Source organism: Lolium rigidum, chromosome 7 (genome assembly GCF_022539505.1).
Source record: "Lolium rigidum isolate FL_2022 chromosome 7, APGP_CSIRO_Lrig_0.1, whole genome shotgun sequence".
Classification (NCBI taxonomy): Eukaryota; Viridiplantae; Streptophyta; class Magnoliopsida; order Poales; family Poaceae; genus Lolium; species Lolium rigidum.
The window spans coordinates 386,095-399,589 of NC_061514.1; the positions used below are offsets into that span (position 1 = coordinate 386,095).

Consider the following 13,495-nt stretch of genomic DNA (forward strand, 5'->3'; position numbering starts at 1 on the left):
CCACGAATACGAGATCAAGATCGAGCCGGGGGCTTCGTTGCGTCAAAGTAACGCGACCGATTCCATTTCCAATTGATTTGAATCGACCCAAATTTGGACGGGTTTCGTTGCGTGCAAGTAAAGCAACCGATCCGATTTCGATTCCAATTCCAATTCACATGTCCATATATTCTCAGAATTCCGGGAACCAGATCCAAACTCTGTCTCTGATTCCCCGAGCAACACAGCGCACCACGAAAAGCAGCACAACTCCCCGCGCGCGAGCGAAAACGCCCAGCTTTCCTCGAGCCGCCGCCCGCCGCCGTTCGCAAAGCCGCCGCCCGCCGCCATGCCGAGTCGTCGCCGCCGCAACCGCAACCGCGTCCTCTCCTGCGTCGGCGCAGCTTCGGTGGGCGCGCTGCTCTTTTTCGGCGCCCACTCCTCCAGCATCGGCCTCGGCGGCGGTACTTGGCCGCAGCACCAGGACCAGCTCTTCCGGTCGCCGGGGCCACCGCCGCCGGAAACCCTAATGTCGATGCCGCGCCAGACGTCAGAGGCCGATCTGACCTTCGCGCGGCGCCTGCTGCCCACCCGCCGCCACTCCCCGCCGCAACTCCGGGAGGATGCCGTCCTCCTCCCGGACCGGGGGGTTCTCGTCCTGTCCGCTGACCCTGCCGTGGGGAACGCCATGTGCGTCTTCCAGGGTGGGGCGTCCTCCCCGGCGCGTGCGCTCGGGAGGCTGCCGGGGCCCGGGCGCCACGCCTACCTCTGTCCCCTGCCCGGCTCAGAGCAGCCGCTCCAACCACCACCCCTGCTGCTTTCATCTTCCTCTTACTCCTCGGCTGCCCCCCCTGCGACTGCCCCCGCCCCTGCCCCTGCCCCTGCCCCTGTCGCCGATTTCCGTAAGTTGCTCAACTGGAATGACAGTCTCGTCTTTGATTCCGCCCCTCTCCCCGGAGGCGATCTTCTCCTCTTCGCCAAGGGCACGAACCACCACCAAGGGGTCATCAACACTGCCACTTCCAACATCCAGTGCATCTACACCAGAGACTCCGATGGCATGGTGGCCTCCTCCCCCGCCACCACTTCAGCCCAGCAGGTGATCAGGTGCCCCTCTCCACCGGCTCCTTTCAATTCCAGCAACCTCCATGTCACAGTAGCCCTCAACGGCCAGGAGCCTATACCCTCACTTGCCACCTACAATCCACAAAACACTGCCTTGTCTGTGACACGTGAAAGGAAATCGATCTGTGCCTGCACCATGGTTCGAAATGTCGCCAAGTTTCTGCCTGAATGGGTGAGGTACCATGCTGCAGTGGGTGTTGAGAAGTTCTTTCTATACGACAATGCAAGCGAGGATGACCTAGCAGGGCAGGTCTCTAGTTTGAACTCTGCTGGCATTGATATCTCCACCGTGGCCTGGCCCTGGACCAAAACGCAGGAAGCAGGGCTTTCTCATTGCGCAGCCTTGAATCAACCTTCATGTGAATGGATGGCATTCACGGACGTAGATGAATTCATGTTTTCACCAAACTGGAACGAGGTCGACAAGCCTTCGAAATCGTTGCTTGAGTCAGTTGTTTCCGTTGATCCGGAGGTTGGCCAGATATTCCTCCCCTGCTACGATTTTGGTCCCTCTGGCCAAACAGCACATCCGCAGGAAGGGGTGTGCCAAGGCTACACCTGCCGGCTGACGAGAGCTGAGCGTCACAAATCATTGGTCCGCCTTGACGCGGTGGCAGATTCGCTTGCAAATTCTGTACACCATTTTACACTAAAGCCTGGTTTCCAAAAAATGTGGACTACTTTGGCTCGCATAAACCACTACAAGTATCAAGCTTGGACAGAATTCAAATCGAAGTTCAAACGACGCGTGTCAGCATACGTGGCAGATTGGACAGATCCTGTTAACCTGCAATCCCATGACCGGGCCCCCGGGCTGGGAGTTGATCCTGTTGAACCAGTTGGCTGGGCGGAGAGCTTTTGCGAGCTTAAGGATTATACTATGAAGAAACTAAGTGAGAAGTGGTTCGGAATTGGGTCTGGAGGCCGTGGAGCAATAACAGAGTTCAACTCTAACGGTGACATTGCTCCCTCCCCCTCTCTTCCATAGCTTATAGTAGTAATATAAAATAACTAAAGCTAGTATATATAAAACACTCAACTTGCCAAAAAAAATATAGCCCTTAACTTGATTAGTACATTTTTACAAAGAACCAAGGCATGCCATTTTTATTGTTTATATCTGCATATTAGAAATGTCATTACTTACATCAGTATGTTCTCCTTGCAGTTTTCTCAGCCATTCACTGTCAGACAGTAATCTGCACTTGTTTTCTTCAAATTGAGCTAGTTTAGGATTTCTGGCCAATGATGATATATTCTGGTTTAGCTGTTGCAAATTGACCTCCGCAGCAGTATGCACTGATGCACCATATTTACCTTTTGGTTTTATTGTTTTTTGGCACCTGATGCTCTTTTTGCTGAAAGTGTAAAATCCACAAGGCAGACACATCAGGAATTTGTTTCTCTTTCGACTTTACTTGGTTCAAATGATTAATAGCAATCAATCTGAGGCGGATCAAATTTTTGCATGGTCTCTTCGACGCAAATGATATATATGAATTAATCTAAGGCCTTCTTTTTTCCTGGATGTTCTTTTCTGGTGCAAAGGATATGTGCATGAATCCATCTGAAACTCATCGGCTGGTAGAGCCTTGTGCAGAATAAAATCTGAGGCCAGATGTAGCTTAGCTCTTTTTGTTTCACTTTTGTTGTTTGGGGTTCAGTGCTTGATTCTCTTGTTTTTCTTTTGACTGCACGGTAGTTTCTGGTTTTGCATGAGGTTATTATTGTTTTTTTACAGGTTATTGGCATGCTTCTGTTCGGTTTGCGTCACCTGTTCTTCTGGGTGCAGGTACGGTACATTTGGGAGTTTGAGTGTTCAGTTTTTGTTCTTATTCTGGTTTTTGATCTCTTGACTCATTATTTTGCAGTTGTAGTTTGGTGGGCGCCAGTGGCTGCTGCTGCCGAATATCGATATTTTGGTGGGCTATTTCTTTTTCTAGATGTCTTGGTTGTTCTTCAATATTTTATGGTTGGAGTTTTTTGCGGTTTCTGACAGATTACAATTTTCCCCGAGATCCCACCATCCAAGGAGCTCGTGCTAAAAGGACCTCACCCTTCTCTTGTGTCGACGTAATTTTGCAACTGCCCTTCTCTTGTGTTATTGCTGAAAACTTGTGCATGTTTTAAGATCACCCTGCTTTTTTTTTTCTTAAGTGATCCAAGTCTTTGAAGGTCCTTGAGTTTATGGGTTTAACTAAGTTGTGGTTATCAGATCACCTAGTTGCTTCACAGTGCACATTCAGTTACTTTTAAGCATGTTCTGAGTTGCGGGACACACTACATGTACGTTATTGTTTCAGAGTGCACAATTAGTTGCTTTTTTGAGCATGTTCTAAGTTGCTGGATGCACAACATGTTATTTTACAGTGTGCATTTAGTTGCTTTTTAGCATGTTACAAGTTTCTGCACACACTATATGTAGTTGTTTTGCAGTGAATATGTAGTTGCTTTAACCAGGGATTAGTTGCTTGTCCCATTTTTATTAAGTTTCTTTATTGTTCCCTCTTAAGTTGCCTTTTCATGCATTAGTTACAGGAGGAACTGACATTAGTGGAAGAACTGACATTTGTTGCAGGTCACCATATAGGATGAGTAGTAGTTTGAGGGTTATCCCTATGGATGAGTTCAGCCCGACAACGCACAACTAGATTAATTGCGGGTAGAACTGACATTAGTTGCAGGCATCCTATAGGATGGCTGATTTGCAGTTGAGGGGTATCCTATAGATGAGTTTAGCCCGACAACACGAAACTCGATTAGTTGTAGTCAGAACTGACATTAGTTGCAGGAAAAACCGACTTTAGTTGGGAGGCATCCAATAGGATGAGTTGCACTTGAGGGGTATTTATGGATGAGTTTACCCTAACAACACTGAACTAGATTAGTTGCTTGCAGAATTGACTAGATTAGTTGGAGTTTTTTGTGGTTTCTGACGGATTACAATTTTCCCCCGAGATCCCACCATCCAAGGAGCCAGACGCGTGCTAAAAGGGCCTCGCCATTGCTCGTCTTTCCTGGTTGCCTGGCAGGATATGCAACTACCTTTTCTTCGGCAACAGGGCATGGAGACTGCAGGGATCTTCTCTGGTTGTTTGGTTAGGTTTGCAACTGAGTTTTGTCCAATCTTTCTGGGAGAATTACACATTCTTTTCTTCCCTATTTCTCTGATTTGTTATTTCTGCAGTTTGATTTCTTGGTTGTTTGTGATTGGGAGGAACTGCTATTGTCAGAGAGAGAGAGAGGTGTCACCAGTCACCCCCTGCGTTTCTTTGTTCAGCCCTCAGTACACAGGCAAAACTCGGTTATTCTGGATCCTAACCTTGGGCTAACCTCTCTCCTACTCTTGCTCTTTACGTGTGTGTCCTCACTTATTCTTCAGTTTGTTACCTTGCAGCCAGTATTATATTGATACTAAATCCATGATAGGTACGTGATCCCTGATCTCAACGACCTAAAATATTCTTTTGGAATATGAATCGAATAAGCATCACCATGTTTTCCTCCTGTAGGAAAAATATGTAGTATCAATTCCTATTCTACAGTTAAAGAATATGTTGAAATTCAGTTGGCCTACAAGCTCCTTAGTGTCCTTAGATCGGTTTGTTTTTCGGGGAGGCCGACCCCATGCTTTCTAGTTTCTAGAGTAGGGTACTCTAGTTCTTTGATCTTATCTCGGCTAAGCTGTATGCCGCAGCATGTAATAGCGCATGTGAACCTTGTGGCTTCATTAATTTAAAGTCGGGCATTTAATGTCTGTTATCTAAAAAAACAATCTTAAAAAGGTTAATTTCACTTCTCTGGGCGATTTGTTTTATGCTTTCCCTCCTTTTGCCGATTATGGTAATTCAGTTGTCCACCTAAAAAACTTATACTCTATGCCAGTAGTTCAGACAAGCATTTTATGACCTTTCTTTTGTCGTCCGTGAGGTCGTAATTTGATATTGTGCACCATCCCTCTATTGGTCCCACAATATGTTATGTTATATATGTATTTAGAGCTTTGTCTCCTTTTTCTTACAAACTGTTTTATGTAGGTTTGGGCCATACTTCTGCCAGCCAATTATTGCCGGGCTAGGAGAATGATCAGCCATTTATATGTACCATGGATTTGTATTGGTGCCAAGTATGTATTAGTTCTCGTCTTTCTGCGACTTTTTTCCTTTGTTACTTCTCAAAAGTCCAATTGATTTGAATTTGTCTGTGTGCTAATGGTTCGTTCACATACTTCAATCTACCATATGCATGTGTATCGTAGTTATCAGTATTCAGCTTAGGGTTAGTCATAATCCTCAGATATATTTAATCCTGGGTCGAGATTGATTTCTTGTCAAGATTCATCCATTTGCTCCCTATTTCTAATAAGTTACACCAAGAACTGAACAGCGGTCAGTTGTAACTGTGAGATGTATGGAGAGTGCCTTCCCTGAGAAAACATGAATATTGAACCAAGTATTTCAGGAAAACCAAACTAAGGCATAAAAAGCACTAAGAACAAAGAAATCACTTAATATTGGCCTATATATTACTACATAGATGATTTGGAAGGGTTCTCTTGTTTAGGGTTAGCTATGAGCCATACAAAGTTGCATTGTTAATGTAGGCAGTATGCCAACATCTATTTCCGTCTGATATGTACTTTCTTGGAACCACGTTGCTTCATGTCGAGTTTCTTGAAACATGATAAATATTGATTGTGTGGATCCTAGTGCTGGCTTTCTTGTCTCGCTATTATATCTGTAGCAGGTAATCTGATTAAAGTGCTTCCTTTATGCAAGGAGCTGGCAAAAGATTTTGTGGTTTCTGGTACTGTTTGAGAATCAGTATATGGTGCTTGTGAGTCCATGTATAAACCAGACATGGTTCGTTTACTTGATTGAGAAATGCCATCCAGAGTGCCATAGTAATTTCCGTTATGTGGTTTTGCACTGTAAATATGACAAATTCTTTGTTCAAATTTTTATTTGGTAAATGAACCCGAAGAACTATTTGAGACAATCTCACAAGCATTGTTGTCTTCTGTTGATCCTGATTGCCTGAGTGGCTGGGGAGGTTATGTTCTCATTGTGTAAGTTCCACATGTATCTTGAACTCTTACTGTATGCATATTATTATACCAAAAATACACATGTGAGTATGTGAGCATCTTTCTGCTAACTGAATACTTACCAACTTATTATGTAATTCATTATTTGGGCAGTTGCTGTGCCAAAGTGCACCCCTTAAAATGCTAACCCATTCAAAACGTGTTTGATATTTGAACATCAGGTTTGTTGAACCAACACTGCTTTGTTATTATGCACAATAACTTTAGTAATTGTGCTTGTGAGCTCAGAGAAGAAGGTGCTTTGTCAGTTCATTTGAAGTTCTTCCTTACATTCTGAAACTTTATTTTCCTGGTTGCAGAACGCCCACTGAAGTTTAGGAGAGAGTGCTCAAGGGAAGGATGGTTCGCAGCACCTGTAGCCCTAGATCACATAGAAGATTATTCCGTCATTCGACCTAAAACCTGCGAGGTCCATTTAATCAGAAAGTAAAGAACCTTTAGCATGGAACATATATATGATTTCTGATTCTGTTCTCTGTCCTACAACTTGGAAACATGCCACTGAAGGCATGTGTGCCTGTGTATGTACTTCGTTGCATGCGTCCTTGCAAAAATTGGCTGGAAGAATTTCGTCTGAGGTGGCTTTTGTTTGACGTGTGATGGTACTGCACCTGATCATTGCACATGATATGTCCTTGTACTAAGGCTGCCACTCTATGATAGTTTGTTAAATTAGACCAATTAAGGTCGTAACTCGTAAGACGATATGTCAGTAGGCTCCAAAACTGGCAAAACTGCTTTTGATTGCACCGATTCTGATGACCTAACTTAGGCATGTCGTGGCAACTTTGTATATGAAAGAAAAACACTTTTTTTTTGGTTACGGAGTAGATAGTTGTAACGATCACTTTCCTTATCCCATTTTGCGACATAGAAAATGTAATCTCCCACACGAACGGAGATCTTTGTTTGCATCAGCAGATCGGTGTTTTGGCTCGCGTGCTTGGAGTCAAACAAACCAATGCCTGCATGAATGTCAAACATAAAGGCTAAACTGTAAAAACAAGATGATATGTAATAGTCAGTCGCAGTCGGCTGACATGTACAACCGTGCCCATATCACTGCTTGATCAATTCCTACAGGATTTTTACACGGCACGCACAACACTTCCATTGCGCTTTCATATCTCGTTTCCCATGGTAGTGCTAGAGAAGGGAGGCGAAGGCCCAGGAGCTGCAGAGCTCGTGAGCGCCAGCGGCAGAGAGGCGTTTCTTCGGCCGGCCGAGCTTGATCTCATTGGCATGGTCGGTGTGGAGGCGCCTCTGCCTGCTGTGCCGGCCGGCGTGTCACCGTCGGCGCAGGCCGAGCGTAGCCGAGGCAGGCTGTTCCGGTGCCACTACTGCCGGCGCCAGTTCTACAGCTCGCAGGCGCTCGGTGGGCACCAGAACGCGCACAAGCGTGAGCGCACGCTCGCAAGGCGCCACGCCGGCGTGCCGCTGGCACTGGAATGGGACGACCGCGCGTTCGCCATCCACGGCGAGGCGGCACCGAACGACCTTCCGAGGTGGTTTCGTGCATCGAACGTCTGCAGGACGACGGCGGCGGTGGCCGGCAAGGACGAAGGGGAGCGGCGGTGGATTGGTGGCCGAAGTGTTGCGCACTATGGTGATGGAGATCAAGAGCTGCCAAAGCTTGACTTGACGCTCAAGCTGTAACCGCGGTCCGTAGGTACGCATGGAGGCATACGCGTGTGTACTGTGTAGTTAGTTTTCGTTGCTAAAAGGATGGCACGTGGAAGAATAAGCTACTCGTGAGGAGTATATATAACTAGATGGGTATGCGCGCTTCGCGGCGCCGTCTATATGGCGTTGTGGTACGGCGTGGCAGGTGTGATAGACATGCAAACGGTTTGGTATGTGTCATTGCCGGGTATACTCCCTCCATTGTTTTTTATAAGACGTTTTAGCTCTTTTATAGATTACTCACTTTAGTTTTTTAATTTTTAATTTTTAGATTCACTCATTTTGGATTATATCTTCTACTTTCTTATATTATTGAATAGAGTAATTCATATATGTTTTTAAGCGCTGTGTTGTATGCAGTATATGTGTGTGTAGGTGGACCAGGGCGGGCCTTGAACATCAGTCTCACATATTCATAGTGATTTTGCCTTGCATCGTGGCAACTCCATTTGTTGGCATGCTATTTTAGTCTGCTCACAAGACCCGGACATTTCCGCCGCCGTGGTACCTGCCCCAGATAATGTATCAGTGGCACGTAGTACTCCATTTGGTTGATTAGTGCCCATAATATATACATGGTCCATATATCAATAATACTGCATATTACAGTTGATGACACTGAATTTTTTCATATGAAACATAAAATGTAAGCAAATAGATTTTTCAGAATTAATAAGCATCGATTAGGCTGACCAGGTTTAAAAAGTTGGAAAGTGGCTTAAAAGAAAGACCCTTGATATGCAAGTGTGAAGTGTCCCTCGGTGTAAGGTAGGCACAAGACAATGTCCCGTTTTATGGGCATGATACATGCTAGCTATTTGTAAATTATTATCTGTCGTCACATAAATATTGGTTCCTCATACATGTCTAGCCAAACAACTAAACATTTGTAGAGAAAACATTTCAATCACGGTTGGAGGACTAAAAATACTTCTAAGAATTACTACCAAGAATCGAAAGAGCACAATAAATTGAAAAAAGATGCATCAAACCATTTGTATTTTGTAGTACGATAGGTTCACATCACTATCGAGAAACAACCCTTTGGCCCCATCTTATGACCAGATGAACAACCAATCCCAATCATCAGAATGTGAGATGCAGTAGAATGTTTCAGATCACATCAGCATCCAACCTTCACCACCCCACCAATACATAAATATGGGTGTGGTACCCTAAAGTTCTACAAAGTATTTTCCTGGAATATAACACACCATGTAACAGCACAAGGTGACTGCAAACATCAGCATCCAACCTTCACCACCCCACCAATACATAAATCTGGGTGTGGTACCCTAAAGTTTTGCAAAGTATTTTCCTGGAGTAGACTTTATTTAACAAAATTCAAGTGATATTAGTACGCACTTGTAGAACACTGCTGCTGATCAAACGCAACTACTTCAGGTTCAGCCTTCAAAAAATGCTATTACTCTATATCAGCAGTATGATTTCCTTGTACACGAGATTCTGTGCTCAACAGGTGAAACGAATATTATCATCCATCAAAGTAACCTGAAGTATTGGAAATGCTGTAGATGTGTATGTCCAGAAATAGTTGCTATCATCAATCAGCCGCCCTTCATTTTCATCACATACAAATGTTTCAGGCCATAGAGGTGACTTTAGATAGCCCATCCGGAACCAGATGCTCTTTGCCGAATAAATTGGATCACCTTGCTGGAAAAATGCTGCACGGTAAAGAGTGTACACAAAAGATGAACTTACAGAAAAGATGAAGGCTACACTGCAGTATTGCAGTAATGTCCTGTGACAAGGACATTTCAATGGATGAACCTTGACTTCATCAAGGTGACATAGATCCAGAAGAATCCAATATATATGAGGCCTCTGACCCCCGCTGGACCAGTAAGACAGTCTATCTCCACACGGTCAACTGGCTCGAGGGTGTTCTCTATGGGCTCCTTGGGGAAGTTGTCGGTGCTGGACACACCTAAGCAGTCCCTGGCGTTGTACGGTGAGAGGAGACCATGGATGAGATGCATGTACACCCTGTGGTCCGCTTCACTCTGCCACCGAAGCTGAGCACCTCGACGTACATGAATGTGGACACCTCCGGGCAGTTTCGCGCGTACTCCTCTTGCTGAATTGGGTAACTGGATTTAAGAGATCCGAAGTTGAATTTAGCAGGGTAGTTGTTAGTCAAGAGAAAATCAAACACAGAGAAATTCTGAATCAAATCAGAGCATGCGATGTTCTTTCTAAGCAAGATACACAAATAATTAAGCTACAATAATGAGTAGTAGATCTGATATAATACAGAAATTCAGAACGTATACCAAAGGGAATCGATCAAACCATTAGACACACCTTCGACAGCTGCCGAATCACCAACAGCTAAATCATCAGGTGATGCATGCTTAGAGGGAGAGAGGAACTACTGCTTGCACTGGTGCATATCATGGACGCCCTTCAGACATGACTTACAAAGTTCACTGTAACAGAAAACCTCTGACGGTGAACATCTATAATAAGTACAATTTTCTACACTCAGATCAATAAGAATTCTACAGTTGCTAGAGTAAAGTTGTGAGGTGATCAAAATATTACGTTTTTCTTGGCTAATATTTGTGCTGTATGAACCACAACCTATGAATAAACAGTTCCAGATCTGACACCCGCGAACTAAACATTTTCATGAAATGTATTTTTATCATCACTTATATTGACAGTGTTATAATTGCCCACTCGTCGTCGCGGCACAACTAACACACTCACATGTACTTATGCCATACATGTAGAGATCATAGATGATATATAGAAAAAAGAGGCAGAGCTCAATACCTTCACTGTGGCCGCACCACTCTCCACGACATCGGTAATAGCCTTCTCCCATGCAGCTAGCAGTGAGCGGCGGTCAGATGACGATTCCTGGAGCGATTTTCGCAACGGTGGTTCGACCTGTGGTGACAATGACCCGAAATGAGACGAACACAAACTATAGCTTAAAAATCTGAATGAATCATTCTCTTCAACTGAATCTTATATCTTATTGTACCCAAAAAAACTAAAGGAATAAATTAGCCTTTTTTGACAGGACAAACAAATGCATCGTTATTTAGTGAAAGAGAATAAGTTTCTTCAGAATACAAAGAACTTAAGACTAATTGTTGGGGGGATAAAAGGGACACATATGCAATTACATTCAGAAAAAATGGCTTTACTTTTACTCGTTGGCTTGTTTTCGCAACAATTATTTTGGTCTAAACCAAGCCTACCTATACAGCTTCAGAAAATAATTTTTTGGAGATATAGCAAGGACAAAAGAAGAAAATAATTCAGGAAAGTTAACACTCTGTTAGAGAAGAAAAACAGATTTAAAGGAGACAATTAACCGCCACTACCATACAATGAATCTTGACGTCCCCTCAAAATGAGCAGATTTTTAGTTACGTAAAGCAGGAAGTAAATTGCATACCAAGTATTTTCTTAAAGAAAATTTACATGAAGAGAAGAGAAATCTTATGAACATGGAACACAATTTGACTGAATCTAATTTATATGCTTTGCTGTACAAATGTATGGCTGTGTATAGGGTCCAAGTTCTTGCTGCAATGGAACAGAGATTGAACAACTATTATTTGTAGTGCCGTTTTTCTAGAAAATTACTGGAAGCGGCATTCTCTAGGAGCAATTACAGAATCAGGTAACCCCTTGTAGCTATACAGAATCATGTAACCGAAGAAACAATGTAGCTACAATGTTATGTCTCCTATTGTCTCTTACAAATTTAATTAACTTGATTTCTAGGCCACAATGTTACTGACACAACCCATAAGCACTTGCAGTTTACATGTGAACTTTTCTCAAGCCATAAATCCTACTTGTGATTTTCATCGAATCCCAGGGTCTAAGAATCAAACAAACATAACAATTGTAATAAAGGTGATGGAGTTACCTCTTGATATGGCCGCACTGGATGCAACGGGGGTGGCTTCATATTTTGTAGATGAAGGCGAGGTGACCCCCGAACTGTAGGGTACGCACCGGAGAGACACGCCCCCTCATGGTCTGCTCCTATCTTTCACCCCTGGATCTCCGATTCTGGCAAGTGGCCCCATAAGAGCATCTCTAGTGGATGGTCTAAATTTGGTTGTCTATATCTTCGTATAGACATTGATCTAAAAAAAGATTCTTTTTTAGATCTTCCCAGTTTTTCAGTGGATGGTCTATTCAGGACATCTATATTCTCTCTCCTATATTTTAATAATATCTTATAACTACCACCCAACAACTATGTTTTAATTCCTGGCTGTGTCTTCTCTCATCTCTCTCCCAAATTCCCGTGTTTTCTCTCACACAAAATAATGAGTAGAAACATTTCCTCTTTGGATATGCTCATGAATTCGTCGTCATCTTCATCTGTATGACAAATAAACAGCAGGTTGAAATTCAGTAAAAGCAAATCAGTACCAGCAATATATACAAACCATGGTTTTAAAGGCGTCGCCTAAGCGACGCTTAGGCGTCCAACCGCTCCCCTCCACCTTGGAAAAACATCCGCCTAGGCGTCGCCTAAGCGTGCCAACCGTACAGATTCAACAATTGTGCGGCTTTAATTCAGCAGCAATTCAGTAAAATTTTCAGTATATGCAGCACTACATGTCCATAGAACTTCAGCACTTTCACCCAAAAGTACAGTTCCTGTACCTCAAGAGAGCACCACCATGGGCAGGCACAGGATAATGACAGTGGGTATTCAAATTCAGGAAAAAGATAAAAAAAATACAATGCAAAAACATGATGGTTCGCTACTTGTGCAACACAGAAGTACAGGTCTACAGGAGACAAAGATTGATAAATTGTTCAATACTAAACAAAATTTGGTTGCTCATCTGGTTTATGGGGCTCTACATGTGGTCTGCGTCTGCAGTACAGAGTGCAGACTCACGTCCCTTGCCATATTCGGGATGTGTCGCCTCCTCGGCAACTGAATCGATCACCGACGCGCTGGATCATTGGAGCGAGCCAGGTTAGACTGTTAGAGGCCTCGTGGGACTACCATGGAGGCAAATATTGCTGATTCTCGGTCGAGAGGATAGCTGGAATCGTTGAGCTAGGTGACTAAATATTACCTGATTTTTTTCTAGCAAAAAGAAATGGATATCCACATACGTTTGTGCCCGCCACTGAGCACCACGGCGGCTGCATCCTCCGCACTACATGGCTGCCCGCGTATCTCTGCCTGAACCAACCTCACCCCGGCCGAGCTCCCAAGCCGCCCAAATCTCTCTGCCCCAGTTCAACCTACCCGAGCTTCTTCCCCAGATGCGCAACCGTTGCCTCCTCCCAGGTAGCCGCCCCTCTCCCTTCCCAGATGCGCCGCCCCCGGCCTCCTCCTGCCAGCAGCGCGGCCGCGGGGATCCACTCCAGGCCGGACGGATCCAATGAAAAGGGCGGCGGCGGCCAGATCGATCACACCACAACCTATACCGTCTCTCAATCGAATGAGCAGGGGGGCGGACATACCTCTGACGGCCGGCAGGCGTGGCGGCGAGCTCGTGGGAGTGGTCTGCCTCGTCCTCCTCTCCAGCGTTTCCGGGATGGTCGCTCCTCTTCAAAGAAGAAAACTTTGACCACGCG

The 13,495-nt window shown here is 44.5% G+C and overlaps 1 protein-coding gene and 1 pseudogene across 1 annotated transcript; one reads left to right on the forward strand and one right to left on the reverse strand.

Moving 5' to 3' along the window:
* The first annotated feature begins 328 nt into the window (after positions 1-328).
* On the forward strand, positions 329-6,788 carry LOC124678930 (glycosyltransferase family 92 protein Os08g0121900-like). The gene is made up of 3 exons (XM_047214783.1): positions 329-2,896; positions 2,976-3,177; positions 5,142-6,788. The coding sequence occupies exon 1, from the start codon at positions 329-331 to the stop codon at positions 2,090-2,092; it is 1,764 nt and encodes a 587-aa protein (XP_047070739.1). The 3' UTR covers positions 2,093-2,896; positions 2,976-3,177; positions 5,142-6,788.
* Positions 6,789-8,865: 2,077 nt separating this feature from the next.
* Positions 8,866-12,569, reverse strand: LOC124674931 (annotated as a pseudogene).
* Between the last annotated feature and the right edge of the window lie 926 nt (positions 12,570-13,495).